This window comes from Danio rerio, chromosome 9 (assembly GCF_052040795.2).
Source record: "Danio rerio strain M-AB ecotype USA chromosome 9, GRCz13ab, whole genome shotgun sequence".
NCBI lineage: Eukaryota > Metazoa > Chordata > Actinopteri > Cypriniformes > Danionidae > Danio > Danio rerio.
In genome coordinates, this window is record NC_141029.1 from 407,501 (window position 1) to 427,261 (window position 19,761).

The 19,761-nt window shown below is 40.4% G+C and overlaps 1 protein-coding gene across 6 annotated transcripts in view; it reads right to left on the reverse strand.

The window, feature by feature from the left end:
- The window catches only part of si:dkey-11f4.7, a 62,512-nt gene that overhangs the window by 11,507 nt on the left and 31,244 nt on the right, over positions 1-19,761 (reverse strand). For 3 of the 6 annotated variants that reach the window (XR_015499005.1, XM_087267217.1, XM_087267219.1), the window contains 21 exons: positions 18,691-18,895; positions 18,334-18,435; positions 18,077-18,242; positions 17,718-17,961; positions 14,564-14,660; positions 14,112-14,271; positions 13,850-13,939; positions 13,648-13,742; positions 11,471-11,580; positions 11,073-11,181; positions 9,573-9,647; positions 8,741-8,907; positions 8,375-8,568; positions 6,729-6,842; positions 6,365-6,580; positions 4,850-5,108; positions 4,171-4,359; positions 3,876-4,068; positions 2,416-2,542; positions 484-631; positions 1-115 (listed from right to left, as the gene is read on the reverse strand). The exon at positions 1-115 is cut by the window's left edge and continues 100 nt beyond it. Coding sequence is in view for 3 of the 6 variants with exons in the window: in XM_087267217.1 (XP_087123343.1) it covers positions 1-115; positions 484-631; positions 2,416-2,542; positions 3,876-4,068; positions 4,171-4,359; positions 4,850-5,108; positions 6,365-6,580; positions 6,729-6,842; positions 8,375-8,568; positions 8,741-8,907; positions 9,573-9,647; positions 11,073-11,181; positions 11,471-11,580; positions 13,648-13,742; positions 13,850-13,939; positions 14,112-14,271; positions 14,564-14,660; positions 17,718-17,961; positions 18,077-18,242; positions 18,334-18,435; positions 18,691-18,895 (3,175 nt within the window). In the remaining 3 variants the exon portion in view is untranslated. Of the gene's footprint in view, positions 116-483; positions 632-2,415; positions 2,543-3,875; positions 4,069-4,170; positions 4,360-4,849; positions 5,109-6,364; positions 6,581-6,728; positions 6,843-8,374; positions 8,569-8,740; positions 8,908-9,572; positions 9,648-11,072; positions 11,182-11,470; positions 11,581-11,906; positions 12,012-12,078; positions 12,307-12,460; positions 12,730-13,344; positions 13,743-13,849; positions 13,940-14,111; positions 14,272-14,563; positions 14,661-17,717; positions 17,962-18,076; positions 18,243-18,333; positions 18,436-18,690; positions 18,896-19,761 lie in introns of those variants that run through there. The other 3 variants (XM_087267218.1, XR_015499007.2, XR_015499006.1) reach the window with 3 other exon arrangements.

The window sequence follows — 19,761 nt, forward strand, 5'->3', positions numbered from 1 at the left end:
AGAGCGCTCGGTCCACGATCATGGTGCTGAACTGGATGAGGAGCATGACGAGGAACGCCTCGGGAACCTGGTCTTCAGACAGCGACTCTGTTATATCAGCCGCCGCACTGTGCTTCTGTAGAAATCATACAGCACATTACACTATTAACAGATCATAGCCAAGACAGAACAGTACATATCTGCAAATATATACAGCTGAAGTCTGACGGCTGCTGCTCACTCAGGGCTGCTGTTTATGCTAATGAGGGAGAGATGGCAACTAGTGGGCGGGGCTTTCCCCCTCTGATGACACGTAAGTCTGATTAGAACAAAGACAACTAATACATGCTTAGCATTCGAGGCTGCTGGAGAGATTCACACACTGCTGACACACACACACACACTGGGTTTAAACCCCTTATATAGTGATTTTTGCATTATAGGAATCCCTTTAAAATGTAAAAGCGAAGTAATGCTTGTGTGTTTTTGAGAGCTAAAACGTACTCCAAAAGCCCAGTATCCGAATATAATGATGATGAAGTTGACCACGTCTATCAGGAACATCAGCGCGTACACGTCACACACAGGGCTGTACTCGGGGTGGATGATGTCATAGAAGAACTGCCTTATGGGTAAGTATATGTGTAGAGCACTGCAAAGGAAAGAAAACATTGCATTTCAGAGAAATTACCCAACAGACATACAGATGATGAGGTCAACAATTAATGCACATCAAACTTTATTATCATTTTTAGAGGCTAAATTAAAATCAAATGCCACCAAAAGTCCCATACTACTGCACTGTAAACCATTTGAGGAACCATTTCAAACCATTTAATGCAGGGGTGTCAAACTCAATTCCTGGAGGGCCGCAGCCCTGCACAGTTTAGTTCCAACCCTGCTCACACACACTTACCTGCAGGTTTCAAACAAGCCTGAAGGACTCAATTAGTTTGATCAGGTGTGTTTACTTTGGGTTGGAACTAAACTGTGCAGAGCTGCGGCCCTCCAGGAACTGAGTTTGACATCCCTGATTTAAGGGAACTGATTGCAACAAACCATTTAGATTCAAAAAACTAATCCTGAGTACTGTGAAACTAATCCATTTGAGTAAATGAAGCAATTTCAGCACAATAAAACCCGATAAATGAAGACAACTCAAACCCACTGAGAACTGTAAAACCCAATAAGTTAAGGCAACTCAAACCGTTTGAGGAAACTGATTGCAACAAACCATTTGAGTTAAAAAACGAATCTATATAAGTACTGTGAACTTACTCTATTTACGCTGAAGTAATGAGGTATAGAATTTATTTTCAGTCAATTTTAAGTTAACTACACTCATTTCATTTAATAAAGTTTTGCAGTGTATAGAATTCTGTCTACAAATATTGTAAAAGATATAAAAAATACAGTTAATTTTTCCCAAAACAGAGGGAGCGACAAAACTAAAGCTCATATGGTCACCAATATAAACTGAAGGTCACCTGGTGGTCATGTCCGGTACTGCAGCCAAACTAAAACTTACTGAACGCTCATTTTGGAGATATTAAATTCAAATTTGGAATATAATGTGTTCACAAATTCAGCTTTGACTTTCTGTCAATTTTAGGCTAAAACAAGTTTAGGAAAGTGCATATTGAATGTAATGTGTTGAAATAATGCATGTAAATAATGCAGACGTTGGCTGAATATAGTTATCTGAACATGCAGCTCAACTCCTTGTTCAAGCTCTTGTTCTCTCCAAACTGGATTACTGCAACTCTCTACTAGCCGGGCTTCCAGCTAACTCTATCAAACCTCTTCATCTGCTCCAGAATGCAGCAGCACGAGTGGTCTTTAATGAACCTAAAAGAGCACATGTCACTCCGCTGCTCATCCGTTTGCACTGGCTGCCAGTTGCTGCTCGCATCAAATTCAAAGCTCTGATGTTTGCCTACAAAGCGACTTCTGGCTTTGCTCCTTCTTGTCTGCTCTCACTTCTGCAGATGTATGTGTCCTCCAGAAACTTGCGTTCTGTGAATGAACGTCGCCTCGTGGTTCCATCCCAAAGAGGGAAGAAAACACTTTCGCGAACTCTCGCGCTCAATCTGCCCAGTTGGTGGAATGAACTCCCTAACTGCATCAGAACGGCAGAGTCACTCGCTGTCTTCAAGAAACGACTAAAAACTCAACTATTTAGTCTCCACTTCCCTTCCTCATCTGCAATTGCCTCTCTGGATATCACACTAACTGTACCCAAAAAATAAATAAATAAAAAATAATAATTACTAACGCTTTCCTTCTTAGACTTTACAGACCTGAAACTTGCCTACAGCACTTATTCACTGTTGCTCTTAGTTGTGTAAATTGCTTCTTTGTCCTCATTTGTAAGTCGCTTTGGATAAAAGCTTCTACTAAATGACTAAATGTTAATGTAAATGTAAGATCTCTCACAGCTCTATGACCGCAGCTTTGGCCTCCAGGAGTCGGTCATTCATGTATTTCTTCATTCTCTCCTTCCTGCTCAGCGGCACGCTTCTCTTCTTCTGTGAACGCTTCTTCCTCATCTGATGCCCATCTGCTGATAGAATATTTAATAGATGTAAAAGCAGGGCCACTGTGCACAGTAAACACATGTAGGCCTAAACAAGATTCTTCACTTTTCTTCCTTTGCTTGTTTACTACAATATTATAAATCAATAACACAGAGGTTTATAGTTATCTCATAAATATTAAGTAAATAGCCTTAAGCACACCCAAGTGTGTACACTTGAAACACCACCATGATACAGAACCATTAAAGGCACAGTTCACCCAAACACTGAAATATTGACTATTTTGGACTTTCTTTCTTCTGTTGAACAGGCAATGAATGACCTCCATAGTATGTGTTGAGCATGACAGTCAAGGCTTACAGGTTTTCTTCAAAACATCTTCTTTGTGTTCAACAGAAAATGAAAGTCATAAATAGTGAGTAAATGTTCTTTTTTAAGTGTAAATATCTCTTTAACTGCAGATGTAGTTCACTCGTCCTTCACTTGTTTAAAGCTGATTTGAGTTTCTGGTTAAGTGTTAGTTTAAGTACCAATTCCCACTATTAACTAGTCTTATTACCAGTCTATTATTATTATTATTATTATTATTAAACAACATGTGGGAGAATAAATGAGGAGGAGTTTTTAATTTTGGTGTGAACTGCCCCTTTAATAAGTCCTGTCCTCCTGCTGCAGTGCTATGCACACTGGAGGGCACTGTTCCCTTGAGCACTAGTAAGCCTGCATGTGTTATTGTTCCAGCTGTCTGCTGTTTGAGGTTTGCTGTATAAGCTCTCTGCTTTGTGTCTTCAGTTGTGTCTTGGTTTTACGTCCTGGGTTTTTGTTGTATGTTCAATTATGTACCTGAATTAGGTAGGCTAAATTGAATATAGTGTATGAGTGGGAAACATCCATACATCCATACAAACTCATTCACAAAGATGGGTTGCAGCTGGAAGGGGATCCCCTGTGTAAAACATATGCTGGATAAGTTGGCGGTTCATTGCACCGTGGCGACCCCAGAAGGACTAAGGACCCCAGAAGGACTAAGCCGAAAAGAAAATGAATGCATATTAATGAGTAAATGTAAGTAATTGTGGCAGGTCATTGATGGTGTGTGTTTCTCCTGGATCCTCCCGGTGCCACTTGACCATGTTGAAGTGTGTTTTCAGTGGGCCATGCAGTGGGGTCAGGGGTTATAGCTGGTAGCATTGTGTGATGTGGGGAAATGAGTACACAACCATGCCTTCTGCAGATATTTATACTGACTGTAGACAACGTGACGGAGTGTAGAGGATTTTGTGTGTGTGTGTGTGTGTGTGTGTGTGTGTGTGTGTGTGTGTGTGTGTGTATTTATGTATGTTCATATGGAGATCTTACCCGCTCTCTCAGGACTCTCTGCTCTCTGTCTCCGAAGGAAAGAGACCTGAAGAGGAAGGAAGGGTATTCGTCGGCTGGTGTTTTCTTCTCGTTGTCTCGATCCTCCAGTCATCTTGTTTTTCTCCGTTTTCCTCTTTAGCTTCTTAAAGAAGTCTGGCATCTCCACCTCCTTGTTATCCCACAATCCATGACACTGAAAACACACAAACACATTTCAGTATCGTCATCATCATCATCAAACATTCCCGATGACAGTGTGCTGTATATTTCTGTGCAGGTGAAGCGCTGCTGATACCTTGAGGATGGAGCGATGGAAGAACAGAGCGATTAACTGAATGAGGTCTACCAGGACGTATCCGTCTTTCTTCTCCACTCCTACTATGTTGGGTACGGCGAACGCTCGCTCAGCATTGATGCCCAGGTACGCTGATGTGGTCCATGGGAAGAAGCCGAACTGGAAAAAGTACTTCACCACCACTGTGAGCTGAGGGAAGGAGGAGGAAAAGGGAGCATGTCAGGTATAAATGCATCATATTTCAAATCTGCACATTTTACACATCCAGGAATTGGTCAATGAGATCAATCTAACCGACTGGACACGTGAGTTTACGCTATATCATCACCACCGCCCGCAACATTCATGAATTCAGGAGTCTCGGCTGGGTCAGTTGGTGTTTCTGTGTGGAGTTTGCATGTTCTCCCCATGTTGGCATGGGTTTTCTTCGGGTGCTCCAGTTTCCCCCACAGTCCAAACACATGCGCTATAGGGGAACTGATCAACTACACTGGCCATTGTGCAAGAGAGTTTGGGTGTTTCTCAGTGATGGGTTGCAGCTGGAAGGGCATCCGCTGCATAAAACATATGCTGGATAAGTTGGCGGTTCATTCCGCTGTGGCGACCCCAGATTAATTAAGACACTAAGCAGAAAAGCAGATGAATGAATGAATGATCATTTGGAACATGACGAGCTGACCTGAGTGTAGATGATAGCGGTCATCCAGAAGCGCTTGGTTGGTCGTGGCACCGACATCATGGCCCACAGGAAGATGAGGATCGGCAGGAAGAGCGTGAGCAGAGAAGCAGACACCACATGATTGAAGATCATCACAAAGTAGCAGAACATCTCCGACTGAGACTCCATCAGATTATACAGAGCAAAGACGAGACGCAGGCCACGGGGCAGCGACGAGTAGAATCTGTCTGACTCCTCGATCTCTGGAATATCAAAAATGCTGCGTAGAGGAAGAACAAACAGGGAGAGTTAGACAGCATTACTGCAGCGAAAATGGAGTATGTTCGCAGTACTCATGTAGATGAGTTTTTGAACTGAAATGGTTTGCAGTGATCAGTTTCCTTTAGCGGTTTGAGTTGCCTTAAACGGCCATGAACCCCCCCGCCCTGTTTCAGCAGGGTGTTTTTACGCCTCTAGTTTGGAAAAAGTCAGGAAAGTGGGTGTGTCTAGATCTGTTTGGGTAGGAGTGTCTGGGGAGGGAAAATGGGCAGGGTTTGCATAAAAATGGGCAGGGTTTGCATAAAAATGGGCAGGGTTTGCATAAAAATGGGCAGGGTTTGAATAAAAACGGGCAAAGTTTGAATAAAAATGGGCAGGGTTTGAATAAAAATAGGCAGAGTTTGAATAAAAATGGGCAGGGTTTGAATAAAAACGGGCAGGGTTTGAATAAAATGGGCAGGGTTTGCATAAAAATGGGCAGGGTTTGAATAAAAACGGGCAGGGTTTGAATAAAATGGGCAGGGTTTGCATAAAAATGGGCAGGGTTTGAATAAAAATGGGCAGGGTTTGAATAAAAATAGGCAGAGTTTGAATAAAAATGGGCAGGGTTTGAATAAAAACGGGCAGGGTTTGAATAAAAATGGGCAGGGTTTGAATAAAAACGGGCAGGGTTTGAATAAAAATGGGCAGAGTTTGAATAAAAATGGGCAGAGTTTGATTAAAAATGGGCAGGGTTTGAATAAAATGGGCAGGGTTTGCATAAAAATGGGCAGGGTTTGAATAAAAATGGGCAGGGTTTGAATAAAATGGGCAGGGTTTGCATAAAAATGGGCAGGGTTTGAATAAAAATGGGCAGGGTTTGAATAAAAATCGGCAGGGTTTGCATAAAATGGGCAGGGTTTGAATAAAAATGGGCAGGGTTTGCATAAAAATGGGCAGGGTTTGCATAAAAATGGGAGTTTTCAGTTGAGCACGGGCTCAAATTGCTCAAATTGCTTCATTTACTCAAATATATTAAGTTCACAGCACTCATATAAATTAATTTTTGAACTTAAATGGTTTGTTGCAATCCGTTTCCTCAAATGGTTTGAGTTACCTCAACTTATTGGGTTTTACAGTGTAGTAGAAGCATCATTACATCTATGAGAGTCCCCACCAGGATATAGGAACAAGTCTCTCTCTCTGTGTGTGTGTGTGTGTGTGTGTGTGTGTGTGTGTCTGTGTGTGTGTGTGTGTGTGTGTGTGTGTGTTTCTCACTTGTTAAGCAGCAGTTCGCTGGCAGTAAGTGCTCTGGTCTCCTGATTGAGTGTTCTGGGCTCTGGGGTCTCTTCTTTTTCCACCTGGTGCAGATTCATTTGTTTGGGAAACTCTGTCAGCACGATGTCGGCGGTGTTTTCTTCATGTGTCCATCCGTCTGTCAGCATTTCACATCCTTTATCAGGATCCTTCCGCTCTTTACTGATATCAGGAGTTCTTTTGAGGAAAAAGAATCAAGAGAAATTACGCACTCTACTGTAAGTGTGTGCTGAAATCATGATATCACTTCATTTTTTGCTGACTTTAGATGCCATGTAGTCGGACCATCAAAATTAAGTTTAATCAAGTCAAAAATGATGTATACTCTGACTGGGCATCTCCACAGTGTTGCTCAGAGTCGAGCGGTGTGAAGTCAAGCTCATCCACGTCATCTAGAGTTGGCTGGCGGGTCACCAGGAGAGTGTCGTCAGTCTGGCAGCTGAAACACACACAGCACAAGGAGAGCCGAGTGTTTTATTTTCCCCATGTCACACATCTCACAGTCAAACAGGCTGGGCTTGAAGTACAAAGAGCAGGTTGGAGAAAATAAGGGAGATTTTTGTTTAATTACTTCCGCAGGTAAGTCAATCAAACAAAAACCGTTTTGGCCGTTAAATGACCTTAAAAGATTTTGTGAACCAGAAGCGGATACTTTCATTTCAGTATGTTGATGTATTTCCAACTGTTACATGCCTGGGGGCGTTGCTCTGTTGTTCCCTCCTCCCCTTTCTGCTTCTATTTGCTGTCTCCTGCACTTCTAAAATCTAGGTGTTCTGATTGGTTGGCAGAGTTCTCCCGAGTGGACCAATCAGAAGAGGATGGGTGTTATTTAAGTGGGGATCCATGTTGCTTGTTGCTGCTGTGTTTGTTTGTGTAACTTTTGGTGCCTATCTTGTGTTCGGGTTCGCTTTAAAGAGAGTTTGTGATTTAAAAGTACCTAGAGGGAAGTGAAGGGAAGTATGTCACGTGACCTGCATTTTATTAATTTGTTATTTTCTTTGATTTGGCACCACTTATTCTCCTTCCCTCCATCAGGTATGTTTGTTTACTTTTTGCATTTATTGTAAATATACTTTGGGTGATTTAAATGTTCATTTCTTTCTTTATTGTAATAAAGTCTGTGTTGATTCATAGCAGTTAACGTCTCAGGGGAATTCTTAAAATATTGGGTTGTCATAATTATGTTAAGCCCTTTTTCATCCTCCGAGCCACACGGGGCGTAACGCCAACTGAAATGGAATATTGAATAGGGACGGGGCTTTCTTCTGAGCAGCATTCCCTCATTGAAAACGGTAAGGAGGGCTTGGCTTAAAATATTGATATATATAGTTGGCTAAGGAAGGCCTCAGGTTGACATCAACAGAAAAAGTGCCTCTCCAAACACAAAGATGGCCAAATATATAATTAAATTAAGTAATAATTTATTTGTAAAAAAAAAAATAATAATAATAATAATAAAATTCCATAAATTAACATGCAAAGATTAATTATTTACCTTAAGAACAACACTGTGAAATAGCCACTTAAACATAAACATTGTAATTTTTCATTTCCTGCAGACTTTAATTGTAAAGTATATTAGATTGACCGACACATCAGACATGATGCACACACGGGTTGCCAGATTGATGATACAAACAGATCACGAGCATACCTGACGACCGAGCCTTACACTAAAAGCTGATCAGCTGATGCTTACACTTGAAGTCTTTTAATTATTTGCTAATTACAAAATACACCTCAAGTGATCAACTGTGTAGGACTAGGACTAAAAATCAAACTTCATATGTTAACTTTAAATTTTTATTCACCAAAATGCCACAATTAGGATCAAAGCCTAAAAGAGTCAGTTTTAAAGAGTTTCACACACACATAATGTACTTTCAGCTCGAACATCACTACACACTCTAGGGACATCAGCATTTTGTAAACAGAGGCAGAATAGGTCAGCTTTTAACTTGTTCATCATACCTGGACAGGCTGCTGCCCCATGAGTGTAGGCTGTTGAGTTTGACATATCCCCGAGGGTAGCTGCTCACTGCAGGAGGAGAGCAGGTCATTTCTTTAACATCCTCCTTTTCTGTGTCCAGCGTGTCCTCGGTTTCTTGTCTGGACAGCCAGGTTTTGTAGAACTTATGAATGCTCTCATGATTGACGTCCCTGCCCTGACAACAGAGGATTACAGTTCATCTTTAACACGGCTGTTGTCTTCTGGATGTAATTCTGTGTGCACTACTACATCCTCCGGGTCAACAAGACCCTCCTTTACTAAAGCTCTGACGTAAAGCAGATCAGTTTCTGTTTTATTCTGGGAATCTGTTCTCAGAGGAACTTCACCTTGTTCTGCTGTATGCTCAGTAGAGTTTTCTCAAAGCGAAGCACCTTAGAGATGTTCAGGCTGTCTTTACAGAGCGCATTCAGACCTGATATGGCATCCTCCGTCAGACGCAGAAGGAAAACCCAGAGGAACTTCAACATGTCAAGAATACGCCGGAATATGTGCTCTACAGAAAACACAACACATGTTTAAAGAAAACTATTCAAGTTTCATCAATTAAACACATTCATAATCCAGAAGCATTACACACAGCTTATTCTCCTGTTATGAAGTCAGGACTGGAATTATTAGTTTACCCCTGGCAAACTCTGACTAAGGTTATAGGTCTTATTATCTTTTGGGTAAGGCCTGTGTCATGTTTGAGGTATGAATAATTTCAGGCTTGATTGTATATACAGTAGGTTTCCTATCATAATAAAGCTGCAGTAATAAAGTGCATTCTGTAATCCAGAGGAGTAAACAAAATAATCTGATGTCAAACTGAAAAATAAGATTATTCTGCTTCCCCATCGTCACATTATTGTGCTTGTTTTAAGGAAAAACTCTCTTAATTTTGCCTCATTATTTCTGAAAACAACACTACGCTTTATATTTGTCTAGAAAATGCTTCTCCATTTAAGACTTTGCAGTTATTTAGACTAGAAACAAGACACAAACTCTAAGTAGAAAGCCGTTTTTGCAGTGTGTATGCATCCACAGCTCTTACTCAATGCTTTGTTGAAGCACTTTTGGCCCCAGTTAGTTTGATATCTACCAGTTACTGCTGATATCTTTGTCAGCTATACTGTATATCAATACGGTACAAATACATAATATAAAGCAATATTAAACCTCTTTCTTCTTCTCCTTCTTCTTCTTTAAGACTCTCCTCCTGCAGCTCTTCTTCAGGCTCATCTTTGTCGATACCTAAAGTACATCAGTTAACATTCTCTAAGCATAAATATACACACACACACACACACACACACACATATATATATATATATATATATATATATATATATATATATATATATATAAAAATATACGGCTGAAGGTTAAATTATTCGCCAAGTTTATTATTTATTTAGCAGTTTTTATTTTCAAATAATATATATATATATATATATATATATATATATATATATATATATATATATATATATATATATATATATATATATTTTTTTTTTTTTTTTTTTTTTTTTTAGCCAATATTATTATGATTTTTTTTTTTTGGATTGTCTCCAGAACAAACCACTGTTATACAATGACTTGCCTAATTACCCTAACTTTACCCTAATTACCCTAGTGAAGCCTTTACATGTCACTGTAAGCTGAACACTAGTGTCTTGAAGAATATCTAGTCTAATATGATGTGCTGTCATCATAGAGAAGAGGAAACACATCAGCTATTAGAGATGAGTTATGAACACTGTTATGATTAGAGATGTGCTGGAATTGTCTCTAAATTGCAAAGAAAAGAATTAAAAGAATTCACATTTCACAGGAGGGAGAATAATATTGACTTAATCTGTAAACACACACTTCAATAGGGTGAAAACATTGTGAAAATGGGTTCCCTCTTATCTTCCTCAAACCGACTTTTGATAGGAATATATGGATTATTATTATGTTTTTGTCATTAGTTACTAGTTTTATGATGGATATATATATTTAATATTTTGTTAACACTTTAGGTTAAGTACCAATTCCTACCACGACTTGCTTATTACCTCCTAATTATTAAGATATGAACTGCTCACTTATAAAGTATGATCTTATTTTACATCCTTAATCCTGCCCAAAGTCTAAACCCAACTACTAACTATTAATAAACAGATAATTAGTAGTTTACTGAGCTACAAATCTTAGTTAATGGTTTGTAAATAGTGTAAATTATACATTTAAATAAAGTGTGAGCAATATCTTTGAAATGCTATATATCAGGCGTCAACAGTTTCGGTCCTGGAGGTCCGGTGTCCCTGCAGGTTTTAGCTCCAACTTGCCTCAACACACCTGCCTGGGTGTTTCAAGTATACCTAGTAAGAGCTTGATTAGCTTGTTCAGGTGTGTTTGATTAGGGTTAGAGCTAAATCTCCAGGACACTGACCCTCCAGAAACAAGTTTGGAGACCCCTGCTATATATGCTTAGACATTAAAACATCAGACATTGTTATTTATTTTTAAAAATTGTGGAGATTAAGCAATGTCAAAGAACAGTGCGGTGATTTCCTCACATGGATGCAATAAAATAACCAGACTATTACACTGTATAAACCTTAGATTTGGCCTGGAAAGGAAGTAAAGTAAATGAATATTTAAGCAGAAACTTATTTCATGCAAAGGTACCCTCTTGTCTGTGCAGCTTTCTTTTCTCTTTACTGGTTTCTTCTTGTTCTTGCTGATTATAGGCGTTGAGGGCTGCTTTCGGGCCCGCCACCCACGCCTCATACGCCAACTGTTGAGAAATACATCAAATAATGAAAACATGAAGTGATCTGTAAGCATAATCACATCTGCATTACATCTCCAAACAACTCATAAACAGGAACTGAAGACGAATCAACAGAAGAGGGACATTCTGTGAGTCTGTGACATCTTCCAGGTAGTTCAGCACAGTGTGCATACAGTGTTGTAATACCCAGAGCACAAACAGCTTTATAGGTATATAATAAGACGTGCAGTCATTGATTGGGAAGTGCTGTTATGAGCAATGAATGGGTTATTAGCTTCTGTTTCTCCCGTACCTGAAAGGCTGTTTTCTTCATAGGTAAAATGCTCTCCTGTGCCCTGTCCTTCACCTCCTCCTCCTCTTCCTCACTGTCAGTGTCAAACATATCGTATCCACAGTCTCCATCTTAATAAACAAGCAGACACACACGGGTCAGTTAGCTCTTCATTATTCACGCACAGATCACATTTTATTCATAATTATTACTCAGTTCAGTTCAGTTGTGGTTGAGTTATGGTCTGACTTAAAGTCCCAATGAAACAGAAGGGAAGATTGTCCTTTTTTCCGCTATTATGATGTACTTCCACTTGAAACAGTCTAGTCCCGCCCTAAATGACTGATAGCTCCACCCTGAAGCACGTATAGCCCCGCTCCATACAGGACTAATAGTGACCCTCAGTGACTGATAGCCCCACCCTTAAAGACTAATAGACCCACCCTAAAGGACTGAAAGCTCCATCCTAAAGGACTGATAGCCCTGCCCTTAATGACTAATAGCTCCGCCCTAAAGGACTGATAGCCCTGCCCTTAATGACTAATAGCTCCGCCCTAAAGGACTGATAGCCCTGCCCTTAATGACTAATAGCTCCGCCCTAAAGGACTGATAGCCCTGCCCTTAACTACTTATAGACCTGCCCTCAAAGACTAATAGCTCCACCGTAAAGGACTGATAGCTCCGCCCTAAAAGACTGATAGCCCTGCCCTTAACTACTTATAGACCTGCCCTCAAAGACTAATAGCTCCGCCCTAAAGAACTGATAGCCCTGCCCTTAATTACTTATAGACCTGCCCTCAAAGACTAATAGCTCCACCCTAAAGAACTGATAGCCCTGCCCTTAATTACTTATAGACCTGCCCTCAAAGACTGATAGCTCCACCGTAAAGGACTGATAGCTCCGCCCTAAAAGACTGATAGCCCTGCCCTTAACTACTTATAGACCTACCCTTAAAGACTAATAGCTCCGCCCTAAAGAACTGATAGCCCTGCCCTTAATTACTTATAGACCTGCCCTCAAAGACTAATAGCTCCACCCTAAAAGACTGATAGCCCTGCCCTTAATTACTTATAGACCTGCCCTCAAAGATTAATAGCTCCACCCTAAAGAACTGATAGCCCTGCCCTTAACTACTTATAGACCTGCCCTCAAAGACTAATAGCTCCACCGTAAAGGACTGATAGCCCTGCCCTTAACTACTTATAGACCTGCCCTCAAAGACTAATAGCTCCACCGTAAAGGACTGATAGCTCCGCCCTAAAAGACTGATAGCCCTGCCCTTAACTACTTATAGACCTGCCCTCAAAGACTAATAGCTCCACCCTAAAAGACTGATAGCCCTGCCCTTAACTACTTATAGACCTGCCCTCAAAGACTGATAGCTCCACCGTAAAGGACTGATAGCTCCGCCCTAAAAGACTGATAGCCCTGCCCTTAACTACTTATAGACCTACCCTTAAAGACTAATAGCTCCGCCCTAAAGAACTGATAGCCCTGCCCTTAATTACTTATAGACCTGCCCTCAAAGACTAATAGCTCCACCCTAAAAGACTGATAGCCCTGCCCTTAATTACTTATAGACCTGCCCTCAAAGACTAATAGCTCCACCCTAAAGAACTGATAGCCCTGCCCTTAACTACTTATAGACCTGCCCTCAAAGACTAATAGCTCCACCGTAAAGGACTGATAGCCCTGCCCTTAACTACTTATAGACCTGCCCTCAAAGACTAATAGCTCCACCGTAAAGGACTGATAGCTCCGCCCTAAAAGACTGATAGCCCTGCCCTTAACTACTTATAGACCTGCCCTCAAAGACTAATAGCTCCACCCTAAAAGACTGATAGCCCTGCCCTTAATTACTTATAGACCTGCCCTCAAAGACTAATAGCTCCACTGTAAAGGACTGATAGCTCCACCCTAAAGGACTGATAGCTCCGCCCTAAAGGACTGATAGCTCCGCCCTAAAGGACTGATAGTCCCGCCTATTAAAAGGCTTTCTATATGAAAGTCATTTCGAGGGGGCAAAAGACACATAAAAATAAACAGAAATATAAGAAGAGTACATTTTGATTACATGGCAACTTTAAGTAAGAACCAATGAGAAGATGGCCTGTAGTTCATACTAAAACACACAACAACACACAGAAACATTCCTATATATCTGTTTTATAGAGTGGTCAAGGATCTGTTCCTGCACCTTTGCGCTTTGGCAGATGTGAGGATTCAGGATGAGCAGGAGAGGATGACACTTGCTGAGGAGGAGGATTCTGCTTTGACTTGATCTTCTCCATTCTGAAGGACAAAAAATGAACCTGGCTTCAAAATGGTGTAAACCATTACGATATTTCAATAATTATTGACAAAAATAAATAAATAAATATATTTATATATCCCCATACTGTTTCTTCAGGATCTCCACAGATTTGATCTCCATCTCTAATCTCGCTGCCACCTGTTTCTTCACTTTGGCTTCAAACAATTCTGCACCTCTAAACATGAAGGAAAATCATTCAATAATTAACATTTAGGCTGTTTCGGGGTCTTTTTTTAGGCGAACAATAGTCATTACTGAACTGCTCTGTGAAAAATTCTGGGTTCCTTCATGTCATCCCGGATACTGAATAATGTCGGTGTTTCAGGTGTTGTTTGTTCTTTCCTCACCTTGAAGCGAGGATTTTAGACGTCTGCAGGTCAGACACGACATAGAGAAAGTAGTAGCTGAGGAAGACTCTCCTCTGAGCCAGCAGCACAGTGAAACAGATGGCATCCCAGATGATGCCCGCCTCACCCTCCGGCAGCTCACACTGACTGTCAGGCTTCGCTACCGAACACACGAGACAAACCCCAAATCTGTCATTAAACCTGTGTGATGCTCAATGAAGAACTGACTGTAAAAGGACAATGATCCCTCATTACCAGCAATGAATTAATTCTTTAGCAATGATTTACTGATTTCAAGGTTTCTTTTTTCATTCAGTGTGTATGCAAAAAATCTCAAAACTTTGCATGAATATATAGGGGCAGAAATTAATTTAAAAAAGGGCATTTTTCCAGCTGTGTGCTGATTAATGTATTATACTATACACAATCCTGTTTGAAAACACAGTACTTACGCAGACTGTAGCCTTTGATGGTGCAGAACATGCTAAAAGCCTGAATCAGCCAACAGCCGTGCTTCTGTAGAGGATCCAGATACGCACAGGAGCCGAGCTGTTCACACAAAGCAAACAAACAGTCAAGTCTACTGCTGGAGTGTTGTGTCTGTGTTAAAGCATGCGTGCACAAAAAAAAGACGCTTTGAGAGCAGAAAACTCATTTAAACCAGCTATTACAACACAATCATGGAACACATCAACACACAATGCTGGGAAAACACTTTGCATGGATTTGCTTGATGCTAGTTTTCTGAACAACCAAATCAGGCTGATCAGAAGATCTTAAATGGATTATACACACTAGAAAAACTCATATAAAGACAAACACTAGCATCCTAAAATCAATCCTGTACTGGACTGGCAGTCAGCACGCAGCATCTGAAATATCGGAGAAAAATGCTATCGCTCGCAAGTGTCAGACATAGCCAGCCCCTTAAGAGAAATAAGCGGCTACTAAGGGCCCCGCCGCCACTAGAGCTAGTTCACTACGAATCTAACGTTATTCTTCAGATGTAGAAAAACTGAGGGGAGAAGGATATCATGGATCAATATGATACAATGAAATCTAATAGCACATTTATCAAAAATAGGCAATGACAGATTGAAAAACATATAAAATATGTACTTATTTCCTGGTTTTACAGACCTGCTTTTTGTTTATTTGTTTTTTTGGTCACACTTTAAAATAAGGTGCATTAGTTAATGTTAATTAATGCATTTATTAACATGAACAAACAATAAACAATACATCTACTACAGTATTTATTCATGTTGGTTAACGTTAGTTAATGAAGATACAGTAGTTCATTGTTAGTTCATGTTAACTCATGGTGCATTAACTAATGCTAACAAGCACGGACTTGGATGTAAATAATGCATTAGTAAATGTTCAGTTATGATTAATAAATGCTGTACATGTGTTGTTCATGATTAGTTCATGTTAGTAAATGCATTAACTAACGAACCTTATTGTAAAGTGTTACCGTTTTTTAAAATTAATTTAACAGAAATGCAATATTACTAAAGTGTCTTTCACTGACATATTTTGCTCACTTTCACTGGTAATATTTTTTCCTGAGACATGCTTATAAAAGTGATGTCCACACTGCATTAATCATAGTTTAATATAAGCTCTGGGCCCTGCATCTCAAATGTAAGGAACAGGGAAGGAGACGGAAGTTATGATATTGTGTTCTGCTATTAACATTAACCCAGTATTTGTTGCTTCCCTTTTTCTTATAGGTTATTTATATTAATATTTTTCATATTTACTTTATATTATTTGCTTATTTGTTTTATTATTTATTGATTAATTTATTTTATTAATCTCAATTGTTTTTTGTTGTTGTTGTTTTTGTGAGTTCAGAATGTATACTTTAGTAGTGCATCTTCACTTTTGGCTAATTATTGTGTTTTTGCTTTTGGAATTAACTAAAAAAAACTCAACCTAGTATCTGTAGCTACAGAATCTTCAATCAGTTTGCTAAATTATTAGAATATGTTATAACACACCAGAGGGATGCAAAGTAAGAGCATCTGGTCCCTTCATTAAAGTTCATTGAAGCTGCTAGTTGACAGAAACCGTGCTGTTTTAAAATGTCTAAATCATAGACGGTTATTAAGTAGAAGAAATCAGGCTTTACTTTTCTGTTTCATTGATTTATTTATTTTATTTAATAAGCAATATAATCATTGTGGGCCGGTTTGCAATACTCCACTATTTAGAGCAAGTATAAAGTATACAATAATATTAATATTATTAATAAAGTTATTGTTAATATTATTATTAAAGTAATAAAGTAGTTTTCATTTCCTAATAAGTATTAAATATCATTTCATAATTAATCGCCTCATTATTTATTTATTTATATGATTTATATATGACATTAGAGTGCGTGTTAGCTTTTGTAAGTGATTTGATGTTTTAAAATAAACTATATAATGTCCTCAATATTAGTAAAGGAAACACAGGCTCTATATGTGGCATATACATATATTTCAGTTAATATGGAAAGCGAGTGCATGTTTTTACTAAACTATTATTCAACCCAGGCTCATTCTGGAAACGTAGCCCCGCAGATGTTTTTGGAGATCACGATTTACATGGCTGGAGGTATGTATGGCCGCATTTTTCCTCTCCTCTTCTTCTCGCTCGCCGGCTGGGCTGACGGCTCGCCTCTGTGTGGAGGGCTTTTTCCGCCACAACTAGTTTGTTCGCTTAGCTCGTGCCGTTACGTTGGCGGAGGCCCGGAAGAGGAGGAGAAGCCGGCGGCGGCAACGGAGATGACTGGGTTCGAGTCCGGGAAAGAGCAGTTCCAGAAATCAGGTAAGATGAAAAGCACAATTCAAAAAATAAAAGCCAAACGAGTTCACGATGGGGCGAGAACGCAGCAAGATCCGAAAACTCGGTCAAAATCGGACGAGGGCTTTTGCTTTTTTTTTTGGACGGCTTTTGTAAACCAATCGCTTGGGTTTAGGGAAAGAGGAGGAGGAGGGTGGCTGGGTCGGCCGATCAGTCGATCATTAAGCCATTCAGTCAGATGGACGTCGATAGACAGCGGCCTCTGGCGGCTTTTCACGGGAGTACAGCGTGTGCACATGAGAGCCGTTCGAGACATGAAAAAGCGTGCACAGTGGCCACTCGCGGATTCGCGTAAACAAAAACTGCAAAAAAGTAGACCTCCCGGGACGTATTCCGCAGTCTTCAGAAATGTCTGCGGGGATACGTTTACACAATGAGCCTAGGTTACTAATATTGGATTGTTTTTAAATGCGTGTGTGTGTAAAACAATATAATCTGCACAAATAAATGACGAGGCTTCTTCTCTAAAGAAGTAGTTCCTCCACCCTGTTTAGGGCATCATTATGGGTGTTTTACATTATAACTAACGTGGTTCAAGCGATGGATCTGCAACAGAGAAACTACGATGTTGGGGAACACTCGTCACTACATCGCTCTTTTCCCAAATCATGCATCATGCCATGATAGTTCAGCCGCGAGTTTTGTCGATGTTGTTTAGGAAACACACTCCAGCCTGGGAAAGCAACTATACAGCTCAGGCAGTCTAACATCAATCTGAAAACCAATTAAACCATCATAGAAGTGTTTTACCGACAGCAAGTTTTTGAGGCTGATGACCACGCAGGTGTATGCTATCAGAGCGTCCCACAGTCTCAGCACATACTGCACCGGCTGCAGCAGTAATGTGCCTCCGAACAGCATGAAGTAGAAGCAGGCCACCAGATAACCCAGACACAGCATGTTAATCCTGGTGGTTCCCGTGATGAAGATGAGGCACAACACCAGCCAGAAAAAATAACTGAACACAAACACCTTCACCATGTCCAGATATGACCTGACGACACACACAAACACACGTCATGCCATACCCCATCAGTCTACCCGGTACAATAAAGCAACTCTGAATGCATGTTGTGGAAGATGTGTGCTAATAGAAACCCATCCGATACCGGCAGTGAAGGAAGTTGTTGACAGGAGTGTACTGATTGAGTGTCTGTGGATCCAGATTCCGGCTGATCTCCACGTTTTCTCCAGCGAGGAGTCTCACACAGGCCTGATTTTCCTCCTCGAACACCTTCCACTGCAGCGACGCCACCAGCAGCAGCAGACAGTCATCTGACGGGGGACACATGCAGAACATGAGAACCGTGCAGGCTTCTCTCTTAGAGGATATGCTGATTTACTGTGGTGTGATGGAGAAAATCACAGAGGATGAAGGTGGCGTTGGGACTCATGGCGTGGTCTGGGAGATACAGCCACTTTATCAGGTTAGAACTCAAAGCCGGAGAGGAACTCCTCCAGGGATAATCTAGAAGAGGGCGGACTCATGATCAGGACTCATGCTTTCAGATCTTCTGCTTTATTAAAGGTGCCACAGAAGGAACATCTGCGTATACTGAGGCACGGCTAAATATTAGGAGGAAATGATATACCGTCCGTGAGCATCACACTTTTGTCATGTGAAATATATATAGTCATAAAATTGGCAGACATTCTCACAGTGTATAAACAGAAAGCACACTTTAAATGACTGTGATTCATGAATAAATGTAGAGTAGCTGACCGCTGCAGAGGGCCGGTGGTACACCGATGCACAGCAGGTACTGCAGCACCATGAAGCTGGCGATGAAGCTGCAGTATTTTGGCCAGACTTCTCCAATGGCTTTCCTGCGCCGACGAGCCAGAACCACCATAAGAGCCAAGGAGTGCAGAAGCGCACAGAGATCCATCCGCTGGCCAATCACGTTCACCGCTACCACAAAACACACCTGATGCACAAAACCACAAGGAAAATCTCTTATGTTTATTTCAAATATGACTGAAACGTTTCGTTTTTCACATTTACTGAGACTAATATATACAGTCAAGCCCGAAATTATTTATACCCCTGGCAAATATAGGCTTATACAATGCTTAAAATACACAGGGTGTACAACAACACACACATATCTTTACAGATGAACACAATTAAAGGATTAGAATGATCCAGACATGATGATTCTCTACATCAATATAAACACACTGCCTCCATGCCTTCCTCACCACGGGGGGCTTCTTCAGTTTATGACCATCTGCATGTGTATAATGTGATTATTATTAGCAATATTATTGATTATCTGCAGATTTACATTAGTTTTATTAAAAACAAGCTTAGATTTGTCCACCTGTTGGATAAGAACAGGACGTGTGTTTGGATATCACTCAGTTTTCTGACCACACTTCATTGTTATTGTTCATTTATTCCTCTGCTGGAGATTAAAGCTGAATTTAGAAACAGTTTTGAAGCAAATCTTTGTGTTTAACAAAGGAGATTAAATATGTGGGTTAATAGATGTGTCCAGTGGAGAGAGTTTCCACCGTTTCCTCACTCCACCAAAGTAAAGGAGTAAAGTAAAGGAGTAAGGTAAAGAAGGCTGAATGGAGGAGGCTCGTTCTTTATCCTCGTGCTGCAGATGCTCTGTTTAACTGATTTCTTGCTAGTGAAGCCTTCAGTTTTTCGCCATGTAAACAGCAAATACACCATGGAGCAACGCAACTGACTCTTAAAGGGAATGAGAGACAAGACTCTGATTGGTTTATTCTCAAAGCACATCTATATCTGATTAAGAGAATAAGCTCAACCCTGTTAGAGCAT